At 39.7% G+C, this 26,967-nt stretch overlaps 2 protein-coding genes across 10 annotated transcripts in view; one reads left to right on the forward strand and one right to left on the reverse strand.

Moving 5' to 3' along the window:
- LOC137240782 (dynein beta chain, ciliary) overlaps positions 1–26,967 on the reverse strand; it is a 119,818-nt gene that overhangs the window by 22,254 nt on the left and 70,597 nt on the right. The window contains exons 20-27 of the mRNA XM_067767512.1: positions 13,753–15,222; positions 8,823–9,089; positions 8,395–8,757; positions 7,659–8,341; positions 7,405–7,597; positions 4,896–5,225; positions 4,373–4,824; positions 3,537–4,304 (exon numbers count right to left, since the gene is read on the reverse strand). Of these exons, the coding sequence (XP_067623613.1) occupies positions 3,537–4,304; positions 4,373–4,824; positions 4,896–5,225; positions 7,405–7,597; positions 7,659–8,341; positions 8,395–8,757; positions 8,823–9,089; positions 13,753–15,222 (4,526 nt within the window). The remainder of the gene's footprint in view (positions 1–3,536; positions 4,305–4,372; positions 4,825–4,895; positions 5,226–7,404; positions 7,598–7,658; positions 8,342–8,394; positions 8,758–8,822; positions 9,090–13,752; positions 15,223–26,967) is intronic.
- Positions 22,732–26,967, forward strand: part of LOC137237609 (uncharacterized) — a 530,759-nt gene continuing 526,523 nt past the window's right edge. For 4 of the 9 annotated variants that reach the window (XM_067761444.1, XM_067761436.1, XM_067761443.1 and 1 more), the window contains exon 1: positions 22,732–23,099. The gene's annotated coding sequence lies outside the window, so the exon portion shown is untranslated. Of the gene's footprint in view, positions 23,197–23,566; positions 23,693–26,967 lie in introns of those variants that run through there. The other 5 variants (XM_067761435.1, XM_067761440.1, XM_067761441.1 and 2 more) reach the window with 2 other exon arrangements.

The following is a 26,967-nucleotide window of genomic DNA, read 5'->3' on the forward strand; positions in this document are numbered from 1 at the left end:
TTGATTTGTCATCTAAAAGTTATCGATTTTTAATCCAAAAAAATAAATTGATTTGGTTTCGAAGAAGAATCGATATGTTATCGGAAATAAATAGATTGGTTATCGCAAATATCTCGAAAAGTTTTCGGCTTGCAATCAACATTAATCGGCATGTTATTGGCGAGTTAGTGGTGTGTTATCGAGTGTGGCCGGCTGTTTTATTATCGATGTTGTATCAATTTGTTATTGATATGAAATTTACAGATAACACTTTACAGAAGATTCATAACTGATTGCTTAAAGTTTTAGAAAACATTCTGATCGGATCATATAGGAATACCGAAGAAGACTAATAAACAATATCGGAAATCTGTACTATCTCACAGCCAGTTTGCAACATCAGGGCCAGTGCCAGCTATAACTTTTATTACAAAATTCATGATCTTCATTCTAATTGGAACTTTAATAATTGGTTGCGTAATTAGTCATGCTAGTATTTTTGCTTTGCGATAGCCGCGGTCGTGGAATGGCTTAAAATAATATTCGATGGGTGCATACGACTGAATCATGTACCGCACTCTTGGATAACTGCTCTTGTAGCTTTTCTACCAAAGGCGGGGAAGATCGGTTACGTGTATCCCAAAGACTGTAGACCCATTAGCTTAACATCATTTCTGCTCAAAACCTTTGAGAGGCTGATAGATGTGTACATAAAGTCCAACGTGGATGAAAAGCTGCTCTCCACAACACAGCATGCGTACACCAAAGGCAAGTCGGTAGACACCGCATTGCATAGGGTGGTAATAAGCATAGAGAAATCCCTGGAATATAAGGAGTATGCTGTAGGAGTCTTCTTGGACATTGCCGGGGCTTTCAATAATGTTGCAAAATGGGCGATTATGGATGGTCTTAATTACATTAAAGTACATCCTGCCTTAATCAGATGGATCGGCTGCATGTTAAATTGCAGAAAGATTACATCACAATGGGGATTGTACGAGGCCACGAAATCAGTGGACAGGGGCACGCCGTAGAGAGGGGTGCTATCACCTCTGCTGTGGACGCTGGTCATCAACCAACTGCTCAGGCAATTCGATGAGGGACTCGTAAAACTTACGGCTTACGCAGATGACGTTGCAATTGTCATAAGTGGAAAGTGCCTTCCAACGATTAGTTCTTTGATGGATCGGGCGCTTCGCGATATTCATACCTGGGCATCTAATGTCGGGTTGAAAGTCAATGCGGAGAAGACGGATATGGTCTTGTTTACAAAGAGGTACAAGGTCCTAAATTGGACCAGGCCTAAGTTAGGAGGGGTGACCTTACAGGAGAAATCTTGCACAAAATATTTAGGAATCATCCTAGACAGTAAGTTGTCATGGAAGCTCAACGTGGAGGAGAGGGTCAAGAAGGCCTCAACGGCACTCTATGCATGTAAAAGAATGCTGGCGTGTACGTGGGGTCTATCGCCCTCTCTTTCTCATTGGGTTTTTACAGCGATTGTAAGCCCTGTTCTATACTATGGAGTTCTTGTTTGGTGGAAAGCCACACAAAAAACAACATACCTCAAAAAATTAGAGGGGGTGTGCAGACTATCGATGCTTAGCATTACGGGAGCCCTGAAAACAACCCCGACGGCTGCACTGTATGCCATTTTGCACATCCCACCTGTAGACCTGGTAGCAAAGAACAAAGCGTTAACGACCACAACCAGGTGTTTCGGGGTAGCTTGAGCGCAGACCATATGGCCATAGTAGTATAGCGTCATCAATCACAAGACGAACATACTACATGATTCCATATCTGCGCTTTGAGGGAGATCTTAAGGCCACAATAGAGGTGGACGGTTGGCGCAAGGGTACGCAAATGACGGACGAGGCGATACATGTGTACACCGATGGTTCCAAAGTAGTGGAAGGAGTAGGGTCTGCGGTATACTGCGCTGATCCGGATATAAGCAGATCCTACAGGCTGCCGGATTACTGTAGCGTTTTCCAAGCGGAAATATTAGCCGTAACCAAAGCAGTAGAAACCCTGGAAGAGAATAGCTTAAGCTGCAACCGTGTTAACTTTTATATTGACAGTCAAGCAGCAATTAAGGCAATAATCTCGCATAGCACAGCATCTAAATGCGTGTTAGAGTGTAAGCAGTCTCTGGAGAGAATCGGGACAGGGAGAAGCATACATCTATATTGGGTCCCAGGGCATATGGGAATAGATGGGAATGAAAAAGCGGACGAACTAGCTAAAAAGGGCCCATCCCTTGAAGCTTGCTCCGTAGATGTCCCAATTAGATTGGGCGAGATTAAGCGAAGTCGAGAGGTGCACATGATCGACCAAGCGGGAAAGCGTGGGTTCAAGCGCGGGGCTGTAAATTGTCGAAGATTATGTGTAGGTCTTACAACCTTAGACTAACACAGTTGCTCCTATCATTGAAAAGCGAGGACTGTAGACTCGACGGGTATTCTGACTGGACACTGCCTGCTGGCGTCACATGCCTTTAAACTAGGCTTGGTCAGTGATAGCAGATGTAGGAAGTGCGGGTTGGAGGAGGAAACGATCGAGCAAGTTCTGTGCTCGTGCCCTGCACTTGCCAGCTAAGACTCCAGCTATTAGGAGTGATACAGCTGTCATATCAAGAACCAGCAAGTGGCTTAAGTCCTAGGAAGTTTCTAGTATTTGCCAAGAGGACGGAGTTATTTTATAACATAGGTGCTGGTTTTTGATAGGGTTTTTCAGTTTGGTCGTTAAAACAAACTTCTGGTAACACTGCGGACTCAATCAGTCTATGTGAGGTCCTCATGGACCGGCCAGTTCAACCTACCTACCTAGCCTATACCAATTACGCGAATCAAGGGAGATCACCTATTTCTCCCAACTCATGCTCATAAAGCTAGGTTCTTTAACATAGAAGATTTCAAGGAAAGCCTTCCAAAATAGGATATTCCAGTCAACTTTAACGGCAAGTTGCGATCAAACAAATTATTTTATCAATTGTTACTTCTACTCACTGAGGACGCCACCGCTGCTGACAGGATTATAGCGAGCTTGTATTATGCAGAATGTCGTTGTTGTTGTTGTAGCGATATGGAAACTCCCCGAAGGCCTTGGGGAGTGCTATCGATGCTGATGCTCCTTTGCTGGATGCAGATCCGGTCCGTTCCGGTAACAAGCACTATAAAGGTACTAGCCTGACCATCTCGGAAACGATTTGGTATGACCACATGCAACCTTCTAGGCCATACAGCCTTCCTACCCCCTAGATGCATACAGAAATCGGGGTCGACAGAGCCTCGGCTGTTAATGAAACAGGATTCGCCACGGGTAGGTGAGGTTGACAATTGGGTTGGAGAAGCTATATATTGCGCTAGCAACCCCTAAAATCAATTTGGTATATTAGTCGCCTATTACGACAGGCATACCTACCGCGGGTATATTCTAAGCCCCCTAACCCGCTGGGCACACAGACGTACCTGTATTCCGAAGAAGCTTCGATGGATATTTTGCATCTATTATTCTTGATTAAATTGTAATGTTATTTTTGACTAAGTACATACCGACAAACGTGAACCATTGCATCTTCAAACAATACCAAATTCATGTATCCCACAATTTCATTGTAATTTGATTGAGCCTCCATCAACAGCTGATGTAATTTATCCCAACTGCGTAGCGGCATATACTTCTGATCCACAAGTGATTGCGCAAAATGACTGTAAATAAGAGGTTCAGCAAATACGAAGTCCTCATCGAAATCCTCAAAGTCCTTCTTGAAAATATCACGTATGGTCGCCTTAAAAGCTTTAATATCATATTGATCCACCAAACGATCGTGGTAGACGCGATACGCTTCATGCACGTAAAGACGTATCAAATCAGCGGACTTATTACACATCGTCCCGTTATTGGCTACAAAAACATTGCTCGCTACATTGCCGCCCTGACTTGCTGGGCTACCACAACTGAACAACAAACCCTGATAGATGTTGGTCAAGTCACGTAAATTGAAGGTGTAATGGAATTTCACAGCGGTTGGCAAGAAAGCATATTCCACACGACGATGCAGCGCAATGCCAACCTTCACTAGGAGATCAGCAATACATTTTATATCTTTACTAAACAAATTGTAAGGATTATCCAAGTGACTACGTAAAATAGTGGCAAATATACGCTGCAGAGTATCCTCAGTGGGTGTTGGTACGGAGAAGACGCAAAAATGACGTTGTAAACGTGGATCAATTGTGAAAGAGCCTGCCGTAGGGTTCATGCAAGCAACAAATTGGCAATGGCGTATATCTTTTAGCAGTAAGCGCTGACGATCGTACCTGGCAATCAAAGAGGGCAAAAAACAAATTTTTGTTCTTAAACAAATCAAGAACTTTTTGAGTCTCACCATTGTCTGTAGTCCATGAACTGACGCAGTAATGTATGCGGTTGCACAGTTCCATATACATCCACCTCAGGCATATTGAGATCATTAACGAAATAAATGAGATAACGATTTGCGCCACTTGGCGCATAGCAACGTCCCGATTTCTTTTCCAATGGACGTTCGAGCACCTTCTGAAATATTTCCGATGTGGTGTAGTAGTTAAAATGCGTTGTTAGCACCATAATATTGCGTGGTCTGGACGTTTGTAGTTTAATGTGTGTGGAGTCTGTAGTGTGCTTTGTGATTACTGTATCTCCAGCCGATATCCCTTGCTCATTTTCATATAGCCCAAAGAGTTCCCGAAATATTGCACCCTTTCCACAGCCAGAAGTACCGACCAGCATGCAGGCTTGCCGACGATCGACGAGCAATTTTAGAAAGTATGTGAGACGCACTGTTTCCGCAGTAGGCACCTGGAAATACCGCGTTTGAAATGAGATTTGAGAAGACAGAATATAATTCTGGAACTTCTGTTAGAATTTACCTGTATTGGCATTTCCGTGTCTATTGCTTCTATTCTACGTTCCACAGCCAATTCTGACCAACGTCGAAATTTGCCGGTTCGCACATCAAGCTGGTATTCGAAAATGGAATCTTGCGCTGGCAATTTAACATCTTTGAATTCACTTGTCCACCATTTGTGAAACTCGCGTCGCCAATCAATAATATGATCTTGATGTAACGCTGAACCAAATCCCCACATTGTTGCATAGATAAAGGCTAACTCGAGCGAATGGTCGTGGGTGTCGGTTGTGGGTTCACTATAGCTCACTAGACTGTGTGTATCATTAGTTGGTTCTTCGGTTTTATTTTCCTGCAAAATAAAAAGGGGAAAGTAGAATTGAAGGTTAAACAAATTTTTTTTATAAAAATGGCGATTTAATAGTTCTCTCAAACAAATTCCGTTCCTTATCAGCAATCATTTTCAGTATTTGGAGCACCATGTTGTGGAGAATGTTTACGGAATGGCTAATCATCAAGGAGTAAACTTATTGTGTCAGACAGCAGGACAGCACTGAGCAGCGACAAGCCAGATTTTATACTCCTAACAGCGAACGTATCAGCCAAACCCATTAATCTAAGCATAGAGGACCTAGAACCTGTCACTGGGAACTATACGGAATTATACTCCTAGCAACGAAAGTGTCAGCCAAAACCATTAATCTATACGAACTATACGGAACGGTGTAGTCTACGATATCGATCAATTTTGGGAGCAGTCGAACGAAACGCCGATTCACATTCTCTGCGAATGCGTCGCTCTGGAAATATGAAGTAAAAAGCCTGTAAAGGAACTTAGATACATTAAAAGTCTCAGCATACAGTATTAAGCTGAAAGGGAGGTTAGATTAGGTTGAACTGGCCAGTCCATGAGGACCCCACATATACTGAATGAGTCCGCAGTGTTACCCAGAAGTTTGTTTTAACGACCAAACTGAAAAACCCTATCAAAAACCCGGACCTTTGTTACAAGATAACTCCGTCCTCTTGGCAAATACTAGAAGATTCCTAGGACTCAAGCCACTTGCTGTTTCTAGATTTGACAGCTGTATCACTCCTAATAGCTGGAATCTTAGCCTGGCAAGCGCAGGGCACGAGCATAGAACGTACTCGGTCGTTTCCTCCTCCAACCCGCACTTCATACATCTGCTATCACTGACCAAGTCTAAAAAACTGACGCCAGAAGGCAGTGTCCAGTCAGAATACCCGTCATGAGTTTACAGTCCTCTCTTTTTAACGATAGAAGCAACTTTGTTAGTCTAAGGTTGTAAGACCTACACATAATCTTCGACACTGTACAGCCCCGCGCTTGAACCCACGCCTTTCCCGCTTGGTCGATCATGTGCACCTCTCGCCTTCGCTTAATCTCGCCTGATCTAATTGAAAGGGAAGGACGCGACAAATTAAATGAAGTTACACTGAAATGACAGCCCTTGGTCGGAAAAATTCCAAGTCACTCTGGTACCGGCAACGGTGGGAAATCTAATGAAGGTCGCAGTGCATTGAGCCATAGTAATTGGCAATGTGGATGGTACCTGGAGCCTGCATCGGTTTTAAAACCAACAACGGAAACAACATTTTGGAAAACCCAAGCGCAGATAGGACGATCGGTCATCCCGCTATGTAACGATGCGGAGGCAATTTAATAAGAGCAATGCTATGCCGAATTTCTAAGCCAATGGCTAACTCTCTTCAATGCTTAGCCAGACTCGAAGTAATCATTGCTACCTCTAGAGGTGGAAGTAGCCATTTAAGAAGATGTTTTTTGCTATTGCAGTGGCTTTTCTAAACCCACCTCCTGGTCAGCGAAGACTTGGCATTTAAACGCGGAAGCTACATATCGCCAGCCGTGAAGTTAAACTTAGAGTTCCTCGAAAATTACTTATCACAGGTCATAGGGCTAATAGAACCCGTTTAAGAAATCACTTACGCTAAAAAAAATACCGTCGTGTCAATGCAATTACTCCAAAATTCCTGCTCCCATATGTATCATGTTCCGCATAATTTTGTTAGCTTCGGTAGGGATCCAAAGGGTTGTTAAGCAATACATAGCTTCATAGCTTCGCCAACCCAATTGGCTAGCCACCTACCCGAGACCCGAAACTAATATTGTTACAAGTGTGAGTGTATAAAGCGAAATTAGTATTTCATGGTTCTAAGGGGTTGATAGGGGACGGGAGTGCGATACGACCTAGAAAGTTCAATGTCGTTTTAGATACTAAATTGCTCTCACCATAAACAGGCACTCCAGTTGCCGAAAACTACCATCCGAAGGTTTAGGGTAACTTTGCGGATGTGGGAATTCTTTTGACGGTTATGAATCCGGTGCGCTCCAGTACAAGTAACAGTATACCTAATGCCTTTCGGTGGCAGCACTTGTGCATGCCGGATTAAGATCCAGAAAAGTACAGCAACCTATGTACTTACACCCTAGCAATGCAAAAACCTTTTGCGAAATTATACTTCTCGTTCCTCGCTACTCATTTATTTACCTGTTTCAGCGCGCATAATAAACTCTCGAGCAAATGACAAGTCATTTGTATCATAGCCATTTCACTAATCGGCGTTGTGCGACGGAAAGCGCGTTGCCTCGTCATTAGACTAGGGAAATATTTTTCAAAAAGCGTCGTAAGGGTGCTTCTTTCAATGGGATCAGAACACGTCTCCACCCAAGAGAGCACATAGCTGCAAAATAAAGTTTATTGAGATAATAAAGTAAAGAGTATACACAATTCGAACTTCTTACGGTGACCAACCCATATCTTGTGGATTAATATACAATATACCCGCTCTAGATACCGTGGCGGGTGTAGCTGCCTTCAAATGCCCCACCTCGAACAACAAACGCATTTCACGTTTAAGCGTAATTCTTTCATTGCTTGCAAGCGTTAATATTTTATTATCATCCATTAGCGTATTCAAACTTTCTATCCACATTGGATCAATATCGCCATCCAATACAATCCACTTGGGATTTCGGGTGGTCGCATTCGCTTGTTCGCGCATTATCGATGAAAAGAGACCATCTTTCCATTCACGCGTTGTCGAGTTTACTACACCGAAAAGCTCATCATTTGAAAGCGCTTTTGGATTGAGTACACTGCAGATAGGTTTCAATTTTTGTATGCGATAGGTTTCGAGTAGGGTTTGCCAAATTTTTGTTTTCCCCGTACCAGTGTTGCCAACAATAAATACGGAATGACGCACATCCAAAAGGTCTTGTAGCTGTACAACCTTCATTAGAAATCCTTCCTCAGGTTGTAGTTTATTTTCGTTGACAGCGCGTGTTACAGTTTTTTCAAAATCAAAGATACGCTTGCGTGGTACGTCGAGCATTGGAAAGAGGTCACCAATCAAACCCATGAATATGGAAACGTCTTCGGTCACAATTTTTGGTATATTAAAGTCACGCAAAGCGCGCATGAGAACCTGGAAAGAACTGGCATAAAAAACCTTTTAAAACAAAATGTAACCAATTTTACCTGATCTTCTGGACGACTGTGATCATCACGCTTCAACGTGCCCGCTACTACAAGCACCGATTTGATGGCACGCAATCCCCAATCGTAGTGATCTTGCTTAGACAATAACTCTCGGCATAGCGTGTAAAGTGTTATGAATTTGCGTGCTAGCATGCGGGCATCCTGGAAACCCTCGGCCATTAACATAATTTCACAAATTAGCGCGAAGTCTGGCACAACCATTGCGCAAGGACGAAATAGGGTCTTCAAATTTTCAGGCAACTCTGTACGCCCTGCATAGCCGGGGTTGAGTGTAATAAATATGCCGACAGAGGGCATTAGTGCGATGGACTCGCCCATAAATGTAAAACGGTTACGATGCAACTATGAGGCGAATATGCATTCATTAAAATTGCGTCAAAGCATATGTATATATTTTGTAAACGAACCTTTATGGCATCTTGTATTGTCTTCACTTGTACGGCCACCACCGATAGCACCTCCACTGCAATACGATTGAATTCATCGAAACAACCCCAAGCGCCAGTCTGTGCGAGTCCTTTGTAAATGTTGCCGCATGATTTATAGTCCATTTGTTCGGAGCAGTTGAATACATAAACCATCATGCCAAGTGCACGTCCAAGATCTTTTGTGGTTTCGGTTTTACCCGTGCCAGCCGGTCCAGCAGGAGCACCACCCATTACAAGGTGTAGCGACTACAAGCGAAAACAAACAAATTTAGTATTTAGCCGTAGAGCTACTGTCTAAGCCTTCAAAACATGTAAGAATTCGTTAAAGATTGAGATCTTTACATTTTAGATATATTAAATCACACAGCCTTAGGTTGATTGACAGGTTTCCAGGAAAATTCCATAATTCTTTAAATCTACTTTGTTTGTATCATGACCGCCTCGGGGGGTAATGATGGCGTTACCACAGCGAGGGTGGCTGTTGTGACGGACGAGGTTTATACCCACTTTTAACGTTAGACCGCTGATTCCGCCTTGTAGAGCAGGTGGTCGTACGACCAAGATGAACTCAAAAACTTCTATAGAATGTAAGGATGAAAAGGAAAAGGCGATGACGTTACAAGGCGGGTAAAAATATATCGCTATCAGCGATAATTCGGATGCGATAGCGATGATAGTTTGCAGTCAATGCGCTCGGTAAGGGAGCGGTCTACCAGCCCGGACAAAGAACTAACGTTAGAATGGCAAAAACGAGAGAGGTAGCTTAAGAGAACACTCTCCCAATACCGGACAGCATTAAGAATTATGCAGCGCTTGGGTCGAGTGGTTGAAATGAGCCCGATAGACAGTGGAATAATGTCGAAGAGAGTGTACTGACAAAAACTTTGCTAAGACTAATCTTCCTTGCATCCACATCGAAGAGGTAGAAGCCCCGAGAGGCAAGAGGCTTGATAAGCCTGCTTTTAAGAGGCAGGAGGGGTAGGGCAAACGTTCTAGTCCCAGAACCATGAGGCGAAGTAGCCGGAATAGCAGGAACCAGACCTCAAAAACTAGAAAACAGAGAGAAGAGAGAAGTACAAGTAATGGAAATCTATGTGTCTAAACAGATGTTATACAGGAAGAGGAAATTAGAAATGAAGACGTAAATGCTAGTAAGCTAAAGGGAGCTAACGCTAACACTCCGGTTTTCACCGAGAAGAAGATTAACGAAGTTGTGAAGGAGTCCCGAACTGTTTCACTACTATATTGCAGCAACCCTATGGACAGATGTCAACCGAAAGGTGGACATCTGTAAAAATGGAGCTGATTAGTGTTATGATCAAAATGATGCATATTGTACCAAATAAACCACTTCCATAATTCCAAACAGTTGGGTGGCACAATGGGGTTCAATTAATAACCTCCACCAATAAAATCAAAAACGCGCAAGGTTGAACGTGGTAGATAGAGCACTGATCCCCACGATACCAAAGGGCAAGGTCTGCATACCCCGAGTGGTGGAGGTGGAATACACGCTTAACCTGCAGCGTCAAAACTCAAATATGCAAACAAGAGATTGGAAGGCTCTTCATATATCTTGACCCGTGGAGGCAGGCCAGTACTACGTCCTCTAAAGCAATAAATTAGTATTTATATGTGCCTTAAAAAGAGGAGCCCTCAGGACAATAACGCCAATATATCAAGGAAGGCACTCCTTAAATCGTAGGCACCCTATCTTGATATCGGTAGCTATCAAAATCCTGAAAACGGTAGAAGCAAAGAGAAAAAGAGCAACTTCGTGTTACTGATGATGTGTAAATTTCTAAAAATCATTTAAAAGTTTGAAGTCATTTTCAATCAAGGACTGTCACTCTGCCTATGTGCCCCGCCCATTTCACATACCATCAAAGATAATAATACAACGATTCAATTCAATCCACTGGGGATCCCGGCGGAACTCAAACGTGCCAATATCATTGCGTTATCCTCAATCGCAGCAAGTAAGGAAGGCTAAGTTCGGGTGCAACCGAACATTATATACACAGCTGGGAGCTTTGGAGACAAAATAAGGGAAAATCACCATGTAGGAAAATGAACCTAGAGTAACCATGAAATGTGTTTGTACGACATGGGTATCAAATGGAAGGTATTAAAGAGTATTTTAAAGACGGACCAGGGGTGACTCTAGAATGGGTTTGTACGATATGGGTATCAAATGAAAGGTGTTAATGATTATTTAAAAGGGAGTGGGCCTTAGTTCTATAGGTGGACGCCATTTCGGGATATCGCCATAAAGGTGGACCAGGGGTGACTCTAAAATGGGTTTGTACGATATGGGTATCAAATGAAAGGTGTTAATAATTATTTAAAAGGGAGTGGGTCTTAGTTGTATAGGTGGACGCCTTTTCGAGATATCGCCATAAACGTGGACCAGGGGTGACTCTATAATGTGCTTGTACGATGTGGGTATCAAACTAAAGGTATTAATGAGGGTTTTAAAAGATAGTAGCCCTTAGTTGTATATGTGAAGGCGTTTTCGAGATATCGACCAAAATGGGGACCAGGGTGACCAAGAACATCTGTCGGGTACCGATAATTTATTTATATATGTAATACCACGAACAGTATTCCTGCCATGATTCCAAAGGCTTTTGATTTCGCCCTGCAGAACTTTTTCATTTTCTTCTACTTAATATGGTAGGTTTCACACCCATTTTACAAAGTTATTTCCAAAGTTATATTTTGCGTATAAAAACCAATCCGATCACCATGTTTCATTCCTTTTCTCGTATTTGGTATAGAATTATGGCATTTTTGTAATTTTACGAAATTGTCGATATCGAAAAAGTGGGTGTGGTCATGGTCGGATTTCGCCCATTTTTAATACCAAGATAAAGTGAGTTCAGGTAAGTACGTGAACTAAGTTTAATAAAGATATATCTATTTTTGCTCAAGTTATCGTGTTAACGGCCGAGCGGAAGGACAGACGGTAGACTGTGTATAAAAACTGGGCGTGGCTTAAACTGATTTCGTCCTTTTTCACAGAAATAAGTTATCGTCCTATAATATAAGCCCCTACCGAATTTCACAAGGATTGGTAAATTTTTGTTCGACTTATGGCATTAAAAGTATTCTAGACAAATTAAATGAAAAACGGCGGAGCCATGCCCATTTTGCAATTTTCTTTTATTTTTGTATTTTGTTGCACCATATCATTACTGGAGTTGAATGTTGACATAATTTACTTAAATGATGTAAAGATATTCAATTTTTTGTTAAAATTTGACTTAAAAAATTTTTTTTTTAAAAAGTGGGCGTGTTCGTAATGCGATTTTGCTAATTTTTATTTAGCACACAGTAATAGGAGTAACGTTCCTGCCAAACGTCATCATGATATCATGATACAGCTTGCAAAACTTTTCAATTACCTTCTTTTAAAAGTGGGCGGTGGCACGCCCATTGTCCAAAATTTTACTAATTTTATGTACTACGTGATAAGGTCAACCCACCTACCGAGTTTCATCGCTTTATCCGTCTTTGGTAATGAATTATCGCACTTTTTCGGTTTTTCGAAATTTTCGATATCGAAAAAGTGGGCGTGGTTATAATCCGATATCGTTAATTTTAAATAGGGATCTGAGATGAGTGCCCAGGAACCTACGTACTAAATTTCATCAAGATACCTCAAAATTGACTCAAGTTATCGTGTTAACGGACAGACGAACATGGTTCAAGCAAATTTTTTTTCGAGACTGATGATTTTGATATACGGAAGTCTATATCTAGCTCGTTTCCTTTATACCTGTACAACCAACCGCTATCCAATCAAAGTTAATATACTCTGCGTGCAAAGCACGCTGAGTATAAAAACACACCGTTGACTACCTTCCCTATTTACCCTCTGCCTCTGTCTTCTTTCTCCATATGCTCCTCACTTTATTCGCTGATGAGCTTTCAATGTAGTTGAGCAATTTAAGATCTCAACGCCTCACAAACCACTGACTTTCAAAGACACGACAAAATTAATATCACAATTAATTTAAATCCTCCCTTCATGCGAACGCGCCTCGTTTCGGTTGGGCGGGATGATAGGTAAATCGTTGGGTTTATTATTATTATTATTACCTTCTTCTCTAACCTTGTCTCTCCTCTTATATATACTCCCTTCTTGAACTATTGCTCTGTCGTCTTTTAATCTTCTCTTTTTCTATATTGCCACCTCCCTCATTCCTTTATTACTACATACCTCTGCTTATCTTCCTGTCTTCTTGTGTTAGCCCTCTTTCCTCCATTGTCAGTTCATTTGTCCACCACATTTCTTTTAAGCTCAATCGCCATATCCCTTTTTTCCGTACCCGTGGTAATCATGTATGATAAAAATCGGCCGTAGCACTTCTTACCGAATAAAGTAAACTTACATATAAACATTTATGTGTTGAAAATTTTAACGAAAATATGTACGACTTGGCGGCCACCGTGGTGTGATGGTAGCGTGCTCCGCCAACCACACCATTTGCCCCGGGTTCAACCCCCGGGCAAAGCAACATCAAAATTTTAGAAATAAGGGTTTTCAATTAGAAGCAAATTTTTCTAAGCGGGGTCGCCCATCGACAGTGTCTGGCAAGCGCTCCGAGTGTATTTCTGCCATGAAAAGCCCTCAGTGAAAACTCATCTGCCTTGCAGATGCCATTCGGAGTCGGCATAAAACATGTAGGTCCCGTCCGGCCAATTTTTAGGGAAAATCAAGAGGAGCACGCCGCAAATTGGAAGAGAAGCTCGGCCTAAGATGTCTTCGGAGGTTATCGCGCATTACATTTTTTTATTTTATGTACAACTTGTACAAGTATAGGGACTGCTTTGCCACCCATCACAGATAATATCAATAACGCCAAAGTTTTATTGGAAAAAATTCCGAATCTGCAATACTTACCTGCGTTAGAGTTATATAACAACGATCTGTGAGCGGTGTGATAACCAAACGTGAAGTATTACCAAGATATTCGTAAGCATAACGGAATTCCGCATCGCAGATGTTCGCAAAACAGTCCTCGTCAGTTGCTGCTGGTCGGCACTCTGCCTGGTCGTCGAGCATAGCATCATCCCAGCGATGTCTTAATTGACTTTGCCATTGAAATGCCAACCCATTATCGACTTTAGCTTGTATGATCTTGCCCACGACATCACGCGAATGCACATCGATAGTACATACGGTCATAATCTTTTGACGATCGCCGGGAGTGAGATCGCCCAACAGCAAGTTGATGAGCGAATTCAGTTGCGCCATCTGTCGCTTATGGAGCTCCTTCATCGCTGCCTCATAACCTTCATCCATCCATGAAAATGCACGATTCACATCAGCTGCCCATGTGATTTGACTGCAACATAATGCCACTTGAGCGGGCCATTCATAAAGCCATAGTTCGCGCACTTTATCACCATATGCATGGAGTGCGCGCCGAAAGAGTTCGTGTAATGTGCGCCGCATTTGTAGAATAATACCATTTAACCATAATTCAACACGTTCGGCACACTCTACGTACGCTGGCTCCACAGTGCTATTGTTGTTGCTGACTGGAACAAAACGCACATACTCGTCATTCTCTTTTGAATAAATTCCTATGGCTCTGTAAGGACCGCTCTCAGCGCATGTCTCATACTCAAGTCTTAGTATAGAATCAAATAATTTAATTAAATGACGATCAATTACTGGCGGACAATTGCCGTTTGAGAGTATATCGAGTAGATCGATTGAAGATATGAAATAGAAACGTGGAAATATTAAACGTTTCGTCTCCAAATAGTCATTCAAAGCTTTCTCGCATACCGCCAAGCGTTCTTGTAGCTCTGTTAGAGTTTTAAAAATATGCTCGTAACGTAGTACGATCTCCATTGCAATCCCAATGCTGATCACCTCGGCCAGTAGTTGCGTGAACTCATTATCGATGATCTCAAAGCGCTTAGCATCTGTTGGAAGTTGTGCTCGTATGTCGGCAGTACCAATGAAAATCGCTTCCAAGTAAACCCATTTTCGTTGCACCTCGAACCAACTGGAGATAAGCGTATCGATATCGCTTAGTATGCGCTGCCAATAGTTGAGTTTCTCTAGCAAATGCTCGATATTTTTTGAGGTAGCGATATTTTGTAGTTGCATTTGATTATCGTCGAGAGTTTCCATGAGCTCTTCTGAAACTTTAAGCACCTGTACGTTGGTACGTGTCTGATGTAGCTCCGTTTCGAAATGCATGCGTGTCCAAGTAGTTTTTATTTCATCCAATACTTTGGTTACAGTCATTTCTTTGACAGCGCGATCGACGGTGTTTTTTATATCCTCTTCGTACTGATGCAGCTTCAATTGCAGTAATTGTTGCAGTGTGGTCGTTTCGTTGCACTTGAAAGAGAGCTGAAAGAAGACTGAAACTCATTTACTTTTTAATACTAGCTGTTACTGACGTCAATATAAAATTTAGCCGCCGTGAATACCGCAAATCCTACTCTAGAAGAGAAACAATCACAATCACTTCATTTGCCTACTTTCTTTACTCGGTTCATATGCGAAATAGTTGAGAGATTTATAAAGGAAAATGATGGGGATTGGACATGTCCAAGCGCTTATCGACGAACATTTTTCAGACTTTTGCATAATGGCGGAAAAAGTCCTCGTTTATTGTAGAGCCACACAAAAATTATAGTCGGTATGCAGGTTATCAGTCATCAGTACAAAAGGAGCTTTGACCACCTTCGCCGACGGCAGCTCAGTGCTCATACCACATTTAGAAGACAGACTACTTGATTTTGAGCTTGCAGTGCGGTTGTCTGCTTAGAGTCACAACAGCGATGGAATTACCTGGTTGGTTAAGGAGTCGAGGGATGCTGATTGAATTCATTAAAAAACTGCTGTGCAACTGAGGTGTGGAGGAGTGGAGTGAAGAGGTGCCGCAATCAAGACAAAGTTGTGCAGAGGCACTCCACAGGTGGGTGTTCTATCCTGAGTTGTGGTTATTAAAGACCTTTTGCTAGAGGTCGAAGACATTGAATGCTATGTGGTTGCCTAGGCGCATGATCTGACAGGGATTTGTCAGGGGTAAATTTGTGCACAGCGTCTGTGGTAATTTTCAGGGCTATTTTGACTCGGTAACTAGGTGGTCTGATTAACATCGACTAGAAATTAAGTATGGAAAAACGAAACTGCTTCTTTTTACGAGAAGATACGAGATCCCAACTTTCAGGACACCCTAGTTTTGGGGAACACTGTTGGTAATTTCTGAAGGGGTTGAGTATTTAGCGATTTTATTGGACAGCAAACTTCATTGAGTTTATGCAATGGTAGTCAAGCTGATATTATTCAATGGGACAATGATTTGTGAGACGCACAGAATACGGCGAGTATTACCAAAATCGCGGAAGGTATGGCTAGCGTAAGCGATGACTAAAATACCAAACTGATTCAAGGGGTTGTGTAGCGCAATTTATAGCTTCACCAATTGATTGATTTCTGCCTGAAACACAGTGGTATATCATTCCATTGGTATCGACTTGCAGACCTCTGAGTCTCCCTGCTTCCCCAAGAGTTCTGTCCACAATGGACATTTAAAAATTCAGTAAGAATCTTAGAGTAGGTGCCATTGTATGCCGTGATTGCAATATGGGATTTTATATGAATTTTCTTAATGCTTTCATATGCCCTGTCATGTTTCCAATTTTTAGTTAGCTCAGAAATTTTTTCGAAGTTTTAGCGCAGCAGGTGTTGCCTTTTTCCCTACTACTTACTTACTTAATTGGCGCTTAACCATTAAAATGGTTATGGCCGCCCAACAAGGCGCGCCAGTCGCTTCTTCGCTCTGCCAATTGGCGCCAATTGACCACACCAAGGCAGTATAAATCTTCTCCTCTGCTTTCATAGGCGGGTTCCGATAAAATTATTTTCTTAGCCGGAGCGTCATCTTTCATTCGCATAACATGGCCTAGCCAGCATAGCAGCTGCGTTTTAATTTGTTTTGACTATGTTGATGCCTGCGTAGAGCTAGTATAGTTCATCATTAAATCTTCTTCGGAACTTACCATCGCCAATGCGTAGAGGTCGGTAACTTTTTTGAAAGAACTTTTCTCTCCAACACTCCCAGAGCCGCTGCATCTGATGTTGTGATGGCCCATGCTTCTGCGCAATATACTTGTAGAGCATGATTTTTTTTTTTGGTATAGGAAAAAGAATTACTTCCACTAATCAACTAAGTGGGTGAGAAAACTCTAGTTGCCTTATTGAAGGGAAAATATAGACAAGAATTTCACATGAAGGTTCTGTCCAGTGTAAACTTTAGATAGTTTGCTTCCATTACAAATTGGATTTGAATGCCACTCAGGGATGGTTATGGCATGATTAGTTTTCTTCTGGAAGGCTTCTTTAGCTACATCCGGGTTGGAATCTTCGATACACTTTATGCTTGACTGTTAGTATTTTGCAGAACAAAGCGAAGGTATTTCGATTTCGCTTCACTTTGGACCCCGAAGGATATATCCACGATGGACATTTCTCTTGATTGTTGCTACACAAAAACTCTCAAGGTTACAAGGGATCTTTTTATGCTCATAATGAGAAGGATGTTAGAGGTGTTAGTTCCACATTACAATTGAAGGGATGGTTGGTGTCATGTGGGGATACATTGCAAGCAGGACATATATTTTGTATGTCGGGGTTGATTCTGGATAGGTAAGAGTTTAACCTGTTACAGTACCCAGGTCGAAGTTGAGCTAGAGTGACGCGTGTTTCCCTAGGGAGAGTGCGATCCACCTCTGCTAAGTCTGGGTATTTTTCTTTAGGTACTGGATTCGCCGTACAATTCCTGGCATAGAGGTCCGACGCCTGTATGTGGATATCACTGAGGCCCTGCTTGTGCTTTTTTGCTTCATACTGCTGTGTTGTCGGGTTTCCTCATAATACGTGCGGCGATAACCCTTTAAGCCCCTGAGAGGTGTAGCCTCATCAATCAGATGTCTGTTGGGATGCCCATTTTTCTGTGTATTCAACAGAAACTGTTTGTTAAGCTTTTCATTTCTCTCCCTAATTATTACGGCTTTGGATTTTCGGTACAATTGCGGTTGCATGCTCTCCAAAATGTAGATCCTGATCCAGCATCACATCCAAGATTTTAGGGTGTAAGACAGTCGGTAGCGTGATGCCATCGACGAGGATGTTCAATATGGTCGACATTTGGCGCGTCCATGTTGTAAATAAGGTCGCCGATGATTTGGTCGGTGACAATGTCAGGTTTCGCGAGGCGAAAGAACTGGAGAGATCAGGGAGATAGCTGTTTATTTTGCAGGCATGCTTAACTAACGAACCGATATCATTTCGTTACGATAATTAATGTTAATAAACGAAACAAAGTCATTTCGTTTCGTTTATTAACGTTAAGAAAGTCAAATTAAAGAAATGATTTTGTTTCGTTTTCTGCCATATCAAAACGAAATCAAATCGTTTATGTTGATTATTAATTTCAAACTATGCTGGCAAAGCTGATTGATGGCGGAGTCATTAAAGGTGAAAGCATTAGCCAATCTGATTGCAACTTTTCTCATGAATTTTGACAGAACGAACATTTCTCAGAGTATTTTTGACATTACCACCAACGAATAACACAAACAAATTACATGGAGTTTGTGTGTGTATGTCCGCTCGCTGTTACCACCTTACGGCTTCACCATGGCTATAGCATTGCCAGCACAATTCAAACATAAAGTATCACGTTTTTGTTAACGTTCTTAACGTTAACGAAATCTTTTCGTTTCGGTCAAAAACGAGATACAATTTATCTTGATAATTTCTTTATCGATAATATTACGAAGTGTTTCAACGGAAACGGCGGAAATTTTTTGATAAACGATTAGCTTAACGTTAAGGTGCATCCCTGTTATTTTGTTACAAAGCTCATCGATCTGTGAGTATTACCATCGTGGCCATCTGTACAGAAGTACGGAAGAATGGGCTGGGATGTTTTCTAATGCTAAAATACCACAGAACAAGTTTGAAACAAGAAATGCTGCCGCAACTTATTAAGTAAGCAGTCATTTGATAAACATTTAAAATTTTTATGTTGAAGAGAAAATGTGCAACTGAGCAACTCCCCAGCAAAAATGTGCCCGTAAATTGACTAGGAAAATGACTAACAGCTGTGTCGATGGAACACGTAAATCGCTAAGTAGCATTTGTACAGGGCAGCAGTAACATATGTGACCAGTCCATTCCGTTGTACCTATTTATGTGATTGTCCATACTGCTCACACATATACGGTTTTAGGTTATCGAAAAGTAAACAAACTATAGTGCTGTACTGTTCTTACATTCACGTTCTGGCAATCATTTTTTGAGTTATATACCTGTAACTTTACGAGTATTTTTACGTTAATATGACCGTCTTTTGACTAGTGTTATGACCGTTTTTTTACTTGGATTATACTGCTATATAAATAAAATATTTCTTTAATTCAAATCTATTAACATTTCTTTTATTAAACATTTTTACAATATATTACATTATTTATAATAGTTGTAAATTATTAACTATAAGAAATTCCTTAGCAAACTTACCTGCAAAGCATTAGAAGTCTCAGCAGCAGCATAAATTAATTTTGTCTCCACTTTCTGCGTAGCCGACAATTTCTTAAATTCTTCATCTGAACGACGAGCTACTTGTTCGAAATTATATGCTGCCTGCAAATTATCTGTACAATTTACTTGTTTGAAATTATATGCTGCTTGCAAATTATCTGTACAATTTATGCATACAATTTTTGGAAGATTATCAATTGATGTTGCGTGCAACTATGGTAAACGGAATGGCTGATTCGCAGAAAATTTTTGTGACGTATTTGAGGGTACATAGCATGTAAGAAAAGGCAAGCATATATGTATCGGGCATTTCAATTAGGCCATCTCATTCTGCCATACTAACAATTGTGGAACAATGTGGGATATTTTGTTGTTGGTCGCCATCTTTGGTCACTAGATTTTTGCTGGGTCTGTATTTGGAAGTTATCGGAAATTGCTAAACGTTTCAGGAAATATTTATTCTATGCAATTCATACTAAACACATAAGTTTGCAAATGCTTCTAATATTAAATTGCTGGGAAATTTATTTGAACCCAGAAGCGCTACAGATAATGTTTTGGACGTAATATACATATATAAATTTTAAAAGACTGCTTGTGTGTACATATTTTGTGGATGCATTTTGTCTCAGATCCAAATTTTACTTGCAATCGGTAAATGATACGCTTGGTTAATTTGACATAAATTTAAAACGACTGAATAGTTTTAGGCTGTAGTTATATATTATGTTCATACAACAACAACTACCAGCAATATATAATTTGTTACAATGAGGCAAGTGCAATTAGTGTAAATTTACAAAACTTTGATTTGAAATCTTGTCTTTAATTGGAAATAGAATTTTATGTTGTGCTCTGAAGCTTTTCCATGTACAAGATTTGATAATTAAGAAGCTCATCAGCAGATGGTTGTAAGTTATAGGCTTATAAAGTAGTATAACAGAGATGTGATGTAAGTTCTTTGTCAGTATTAAAACCGAAGGGAAATCAGTAACTAGTGCTACCAATTTCTAGTTCAGAACTAGACCTAAAGTACCAAATAAGTACTTTTTCGATAATGACTAAAATTTTTTCTACGTTGTTGAAAAATGAACAGTTTGAGTACTACACCTTTTCCAGTTTAAGTTCAAAAAATTACAATTCCAGTTCAGAAAATTACAATTCAAGTTCAGAATTTCCAATTTAAATTCAGAAATTTACAAGTTCAGAGTTTCGAATTCAAGTTCAGAAAATTACAATTCAAGTTCAGAAATTCCCATTTAAATTCAGAAATTTACAATTAAAATTCAAAAAGATACAATTCAAGTTCAGAAATTCCAATTTAAGTTCAGAAATTACAATTCAAGTTCGGAAAATTACGATTCAAGTTCAGAAAGTTTGTGAGGAATTTTTTCTTTCATGCAATGGCAATTAAAGTACGTAAGATGGTAAATATTAGAGCTAATAATCTGATACAAGGATATGAAGGTCTACTATTTGTTAAGAAAGCATTGGACTTCTTAACTCACTTAAATCAATTTTGCTCACATAAATGAGATAGCGAAAAAACCCGTTTCCTCTCTTCTCTTTCCTCCTCTCATAAGAGGTCAGTTACAAGGACATCCAGCTATATTCTATATAAAGGTCACAAGCATTGATCTGCATTGAGTATTACAGCAGTGATGACGAAATCAATGGAGCGTCCACAATCCCACAAGTAACGTATAAGTACTGTGTGCACAGATCAATTCTTCCTCGACCTGCCTCTCGCAACTCAGTGGAGGTCTCCCCGTCCACTTACCTTCATGGCCGGAGCATCCTCATGCACTTGTTGCAAAGAGTTATCCTCCGTTCGATTTCTAAACTTGGGATGTACACGCCTTGGAGAGAACTTGTGGTACAGTATATCCAAGCCACCATTGTCAACGAAGCATCAACACTTCCGCAAATAATATGTAAGTATTACATTACGTAGTATGAATTGGAATAACTTTGAAAAATAACACCATACTTATAATTTTATGAATTTGAATTGTAATTTTCTGAACTTTAATTTTAATTTTTTTTTTTTAATTTAAATTTTCTGAATTTGAAATGAAAATTCTGAACTTGAATTGTAATTTTCTGAACTTGAATTGTAATTTTCTGAATTTAAATTGGAATTTCTGAACTTGAATTGGAATTTTCTGAACTTAAATTGGAATTTTCTAAACTTGAATTGTAATTTTCTGAACTTGAATTGCTTTTTTCTGAACTTGAATTGTAAATTTCTGAACTTAAACTGGAAAAGGTGTAGTAGACCCATCAGACGTTGTTCTGCTCTAGCTTTGATCTATCTGCATAAGTTTTTAGCAGCTTTTACCTGTTACTCTCTCTTCCCCTCTTTATGTGGAAATATGGCACCTGAGAGCTAAGCCGTATGTTAAAGAAAAGCTTTCCTCAATTATATCTACAAAAATGCGTCGGAGCTCTATTCCAAGAATAGTCCAGTGAACCGCGTTATTAAAATCAATTACCCTAAAAGAGGAAAGCAACCTCACCAGGGAGAAGCGTCTGATTCTAGGCCAACTTCGTTCTAGATGCTGTAATTGGTTAAATTCTTAGCTATCAAGAATCAACACCGACATACATAATGTATGTCCTACTTGTAACGTGTCCCCACATGACACTGACAATCTTCTCAATTGTATTGTGGAGCGACCGCCTCTAACACCCCTTTCCCACTCGGTTATTGATGAAAATTAGTGAACGGTCGCAGCTATTGAATAGGGCGAAGCTCCAACAGTAACAAAAAAAAAAAAAACAATGAAAAATGGAAATAAGGCATATTATTATTATATTAGAATTGTTTATAAAACAGTATAATCTGAGAATGTGAACAAAATTGTGTGTAAATTCTCTTCACTTTAAATTTTTTAAACACGGCTTGCCCTTTAAACTAACTATCTGCCTAAAAGTATGCCAGAATCTAACCTTAATTAAAAAATTCATTTTTTGGGATCTGGGGGTCAATTCCCTAACTGTGAAAAACTGTAAAATGTACACTCAGTGAAAACTCATTTGCACACACAATTTACACGTTAAATTTTCATGCGATTCTGTAAATAATTGTGCACATTGTTTTGCTAAATGAGCGCTGAATGTAAAAGTCTTATGTCAGTGAGAAAATATTCATCAAACGCCATGAAAACAAAAAAGTCATTCTACAACAGTGCGTATGAGTTTTGAATGTCACAATAGTGTACACTGGCTGCCAAAAAAACTCACGAAGTTTTTATCAGTGAGTTTTTTTGTTCACAGTTCTCCTTTACAGAATCAGATTTTCAAAGTTTACATAATTTCTTGTGTATACTTTAAAACTCACAGTTAGCGAATAGGGCCCCTGCAACGTTTATAGCAGCAGCAGGTTGAATTCAGTCAATCTCTGGTCGAACAAAGCAAAGGGCGCAATGAATCGGCGCAAAATTCGTGAAGCCGGTTTCCGCTATCATCAGTAGCGGGCACGTCGCGAAACCTTACACACGTTCGGTCAAGCAAACGTTTTGCACAAAGTAATTCCAAAATTTCTTGAATTTAGAAATAGATAACATTATTGTGAAAAGTGTGTGAAATATTGTGCAGGTGTTAATTGCAAATTATGAAAGGAACATAACGATCGGTTAATATCAGTGCGTGGAAAATTCGCGTGTATGTTTGTAAGTAAGAAATGTGTATGTATACTTAAGCTGTGATATTTTAGCGAATGAGCTGAACAAAGAACGCTCGAGAGGTTGTGTAAAAATAAATGCATATGTATGTACATATATATTTTGCGTGATTTTTCCTTTGTTGACAATTATGTTAATTTTTTCTCCAAGGATAAAACTATTACTTCTATGGAATATAGTTGCTTTACCGAAAACAGCTGGGGACTTTCTAACTTTTTCGCCTTAAAGCTGGAGTCATTGGTGCCGTATGTCGTATAGCTGTATCCGTATCCCTAACGTAATCAGCTGTTTATCGTTACGACGGTAAACCAAAACCCAATTGGTTGGCTACGATACGGTTACGACCTTAGCGGCACCAATAATTGATTGCATTGATTCTCATAAGGTTGGTCGAATCAGCTGTTAAAAGGTTACCGATACGGTTACCGATAAAGCACCAATGTCTCCAGCTTAAGATGCCGCGCAATCAGTTAAGGAAATATGGATGTTTACCACAAGAACTAAAAACTTTCGTTGCGTAGCTGTAGTGACTGTAAAATTGCTGTGAGAGGGAACAAATTCTCGTCGGCTTTTTTTTAACCGTAAGTGTAAGCATAAGGTGTAGGCGTAAGCATAGTTTTTGTAGGTGTAGGATGTCACTACACAAGGGAAATAACGTATGAATGAAATCACTCAATAACTTATGACAAACACGTCACGGACATATAAATTAAACTCTCTGACAGCATATACACTATATGTGTGCATGCAAGTGCTCGAAGTAAATTACACATGGAAACATTAGGATGGAAACATTAAGAAATGCGTGATTTTTATTACTGGAACAAAAACAAAGCACGTGGTTAGGCATTCAGGTTTGAAATTTGTTCTTTAAGGGGTTTGGTTGGTTGTAATATCTTTGTACGTTATTTGGTTGAATATGAAATAATAATCTGAGAACTAAGAAAACAAGTAAGGAAGGCTAAGTTCGGGTGTAACCGAACATTACATACTCAGCTGAGAACTTGGAGATAAAATAAAGGAAAATCACCATGTAGGAAAATGAACTTAGGGTAACCCTGGAATGTGTTTGTATGACATTGGTATCAAATGGAAGGTATTAAAGAGTATTGTAAAAGGGAGTGGGCCATAGTTCTATAGGTGGACGCCATTTCGGCATATCGCCATAAAGGTGGAATAGGGGTGATTCTATAATGTGCCTTTACGATATGTGAATCAAATGAAAGGCGTTAATGAGTATTTTAAAAGGTAGTAGGCTTTAGTTCTATAGGTTGGCGCCTTTTCGAGATATCGCCATAAATGTGGACCAGGGGTGACTCTAGAATTTGTTTGTACGATATGGGTATCTAATCAAAGATGTTAATGAGTATTTTTAAAGGGAGTGGGCCTTAGTTCTATAGGTGTACGCCTTTTCGAGATATCGCCATAAAGGTGGACCAGGGGTGACTCTTAGATGTGTTTGTATGATATGGGTATCAAATTAAAGGTATTAATGATGGTTTTAAAAGGGAGTGACCCTTATTGGACATGTGAAGGCGTTTTTGAGATATCGACCAAAATGTGGACCAGGGTGACCAGAACATCATCTGTCGGGTACCGCTAATTTATTTATATATGTAATACCACGAACAGTATTCCTGCCAAGATTCCAAGGGGTTTTGATTTCGCCCTGCAGATTCATTGTCTTCTACTTAATATGGGAGGTGTCACACCCATTTTACAAAGTTTTTTTGTTTCATCCTTTTTTTCATATTTGGTATAGAATAATGGCATTTTTTTCATTTTTTGTAATCGATATCGAAAAAGTGGGCGTGGTCATAGTCGGATTTCGTTCATTTTTTAAACCAAGATAAAGTGAGTTCAGATAAGTACGTGAACTAAGTTAAGTAAAGATATATCGATTTTTCCTCCAGTTATCGTGTTAAGGGCCGAGCGGAAGGACAGACGGTCGACTGTGTATAAAAATTGGGCGTGGCTTCAACCGATTTCACCCATTTTAACACGAAACAATTATCGTCATAGAGTCTATGCTCCTACCAAATTTTCACAAGGATTGGTAAATTTTTGTTCGACTTATCGCATTAAACGTATTCTAGATATATTAAATGAAATTTTGAAATTTTCTTTTTTTTTTTGTATTTTGTTGTCCCATATAATTACTGGAATCGAATGTTGACATAATTTACTTAATTACTGTAAAAATAATCAATTTTTTGTTAAAATTTGACTTTTAAAAATTTTCTTTTTTAAAAAGTGGGCGCGTTCTTCATCCGATTTGCTAATTTTTATTTAGCACATATATAGTAATAGTAGCAACGTTTCTGCCAAATTTCATGATGTTATCTTCAACGACTACCAAATTACTGCTTGCAAAACCTTCAAATTACCTTCTTTCAAAAGTGGGCGGTGCCACGCCTATTGCCCAAAACTTTACTAATTTTCGATTCTACATCATAACGTAAACCCATCTACCAAGTTTCTTCGCTCTATCCGTCCTTGGTAATGAATTATCGCACTTTTTGTATTTTTAGAAATTTTCGATATCGGAAAAGTGGGCGTGGTTAAAGTCCGATTTCATTCATTTTAGATAGCGATCTGAGATGAGTACCCAGGAATCTACATACCAAATTTCATCAAGATACCTCAAAATTTACTCAAGTTATCGTGTTTACGGACGGGCGGACGGACGGACGGGCATGGCTAAATAAATTTCTTTTTTCGCCCAGCTCATTTTGTTATATAGAAGTCTATATCTATCTCGATTAGTTTATGCCATATTAAACACAGTTTTCAGCTAAAATAAGCACGGACAGGGTATCCGCATAAAAAAAGGTATTGATTGGCGCTATGAAGAAGATTTTTTAAAATTTTAAAAGTTTACTAATTACCGTGTTCCTTATTACCGTGGTTACTTGACTCCACGTATAAAAAGTGGTAATTTTTTACTTGACAAAAACTCTTACAATAGCACAAAAATTGACAAAGGAGTACTTGAAAACGCGTTTTGATCATAATCCGGTGGCGGATAATTATCATTCAATTCTATTTAAAAGTTATTACCAAACGTCTTGTAAAAATTCTCTAGTTTTTATCAGCCGTCAATTTAAAATTGAGTGCACAATCTTTTAATTGAACATGAACATTACTAGTTTAAAGAAAATTTACTTAATTTCGTTCTTAAAAAATTATTTAAATCTCGCAACATAAAGAATAAGTAGTTAAAGCGGATTTGGGCTCCTTAAAGCAAAGCAAGCACCAAAGCTATTCACTCATATGCTCGTATTCATGTTGAACAGTTTATCTAAGTAGTTTGCTAGAATGTTGTAAAGAAAAGTTGTTTTCATTAAGACAGATGTGACGGCCAAAATGTTAGGTGGCCCTAACCGTTAAAGCCGTTTAATTTAATATACCCGAAACCGAATATGGATATCTCTAACCTCGATAATAATAAGTATGCAGGACATTCAATGATAATCAGGTTAAGTCAAATTTAGTTTTGTCTTCGCAAAGTCAGCATAAATAAAGGGATAGTTTTCCATAGGAAAGACGTGACCTAGAATGTTGAGCCATTGTACATGGACCTGCAAAGTGTAAGTCCCTTTTACATTAGAAAATCATTGAACTCAAGTCGATCATGACATAGACTAAGAGGGTGATAAAGGGGGGAAGTAGTTCCGCAGCGCCCGTACGAAGCAGTTCTTAAAATTTTTGTTGCTTATTCTTGTTGTATTCTGTGTTTTATTTCACGCTTTCTTTTAAGAGGAATTGGCAAATGTAAAGGGGAATAGGAGACACAAAAGGAAATTCCAGGAGAATTGAATTCAAGAATTCTGTAATGTAATTCAATAATTAGAAG

The sequence above is a fragment of the Eurosta solidaginis genome, chromosome 1 (genome assembly GCF_040869045.1).
Source record: "Eurosta solidaginis isolate ZX-2024a chromosome 1, ASM4086904v1, whole genome shotgun sequence".
In the NCBI taxonomy this organism is placed as follows: domain Eukaryota; kingdom Metazoa; phylum Arthropoda; class Insecta; order Diptera; family Tephritidae; genus Eurosta; species Eurosta solidaginis.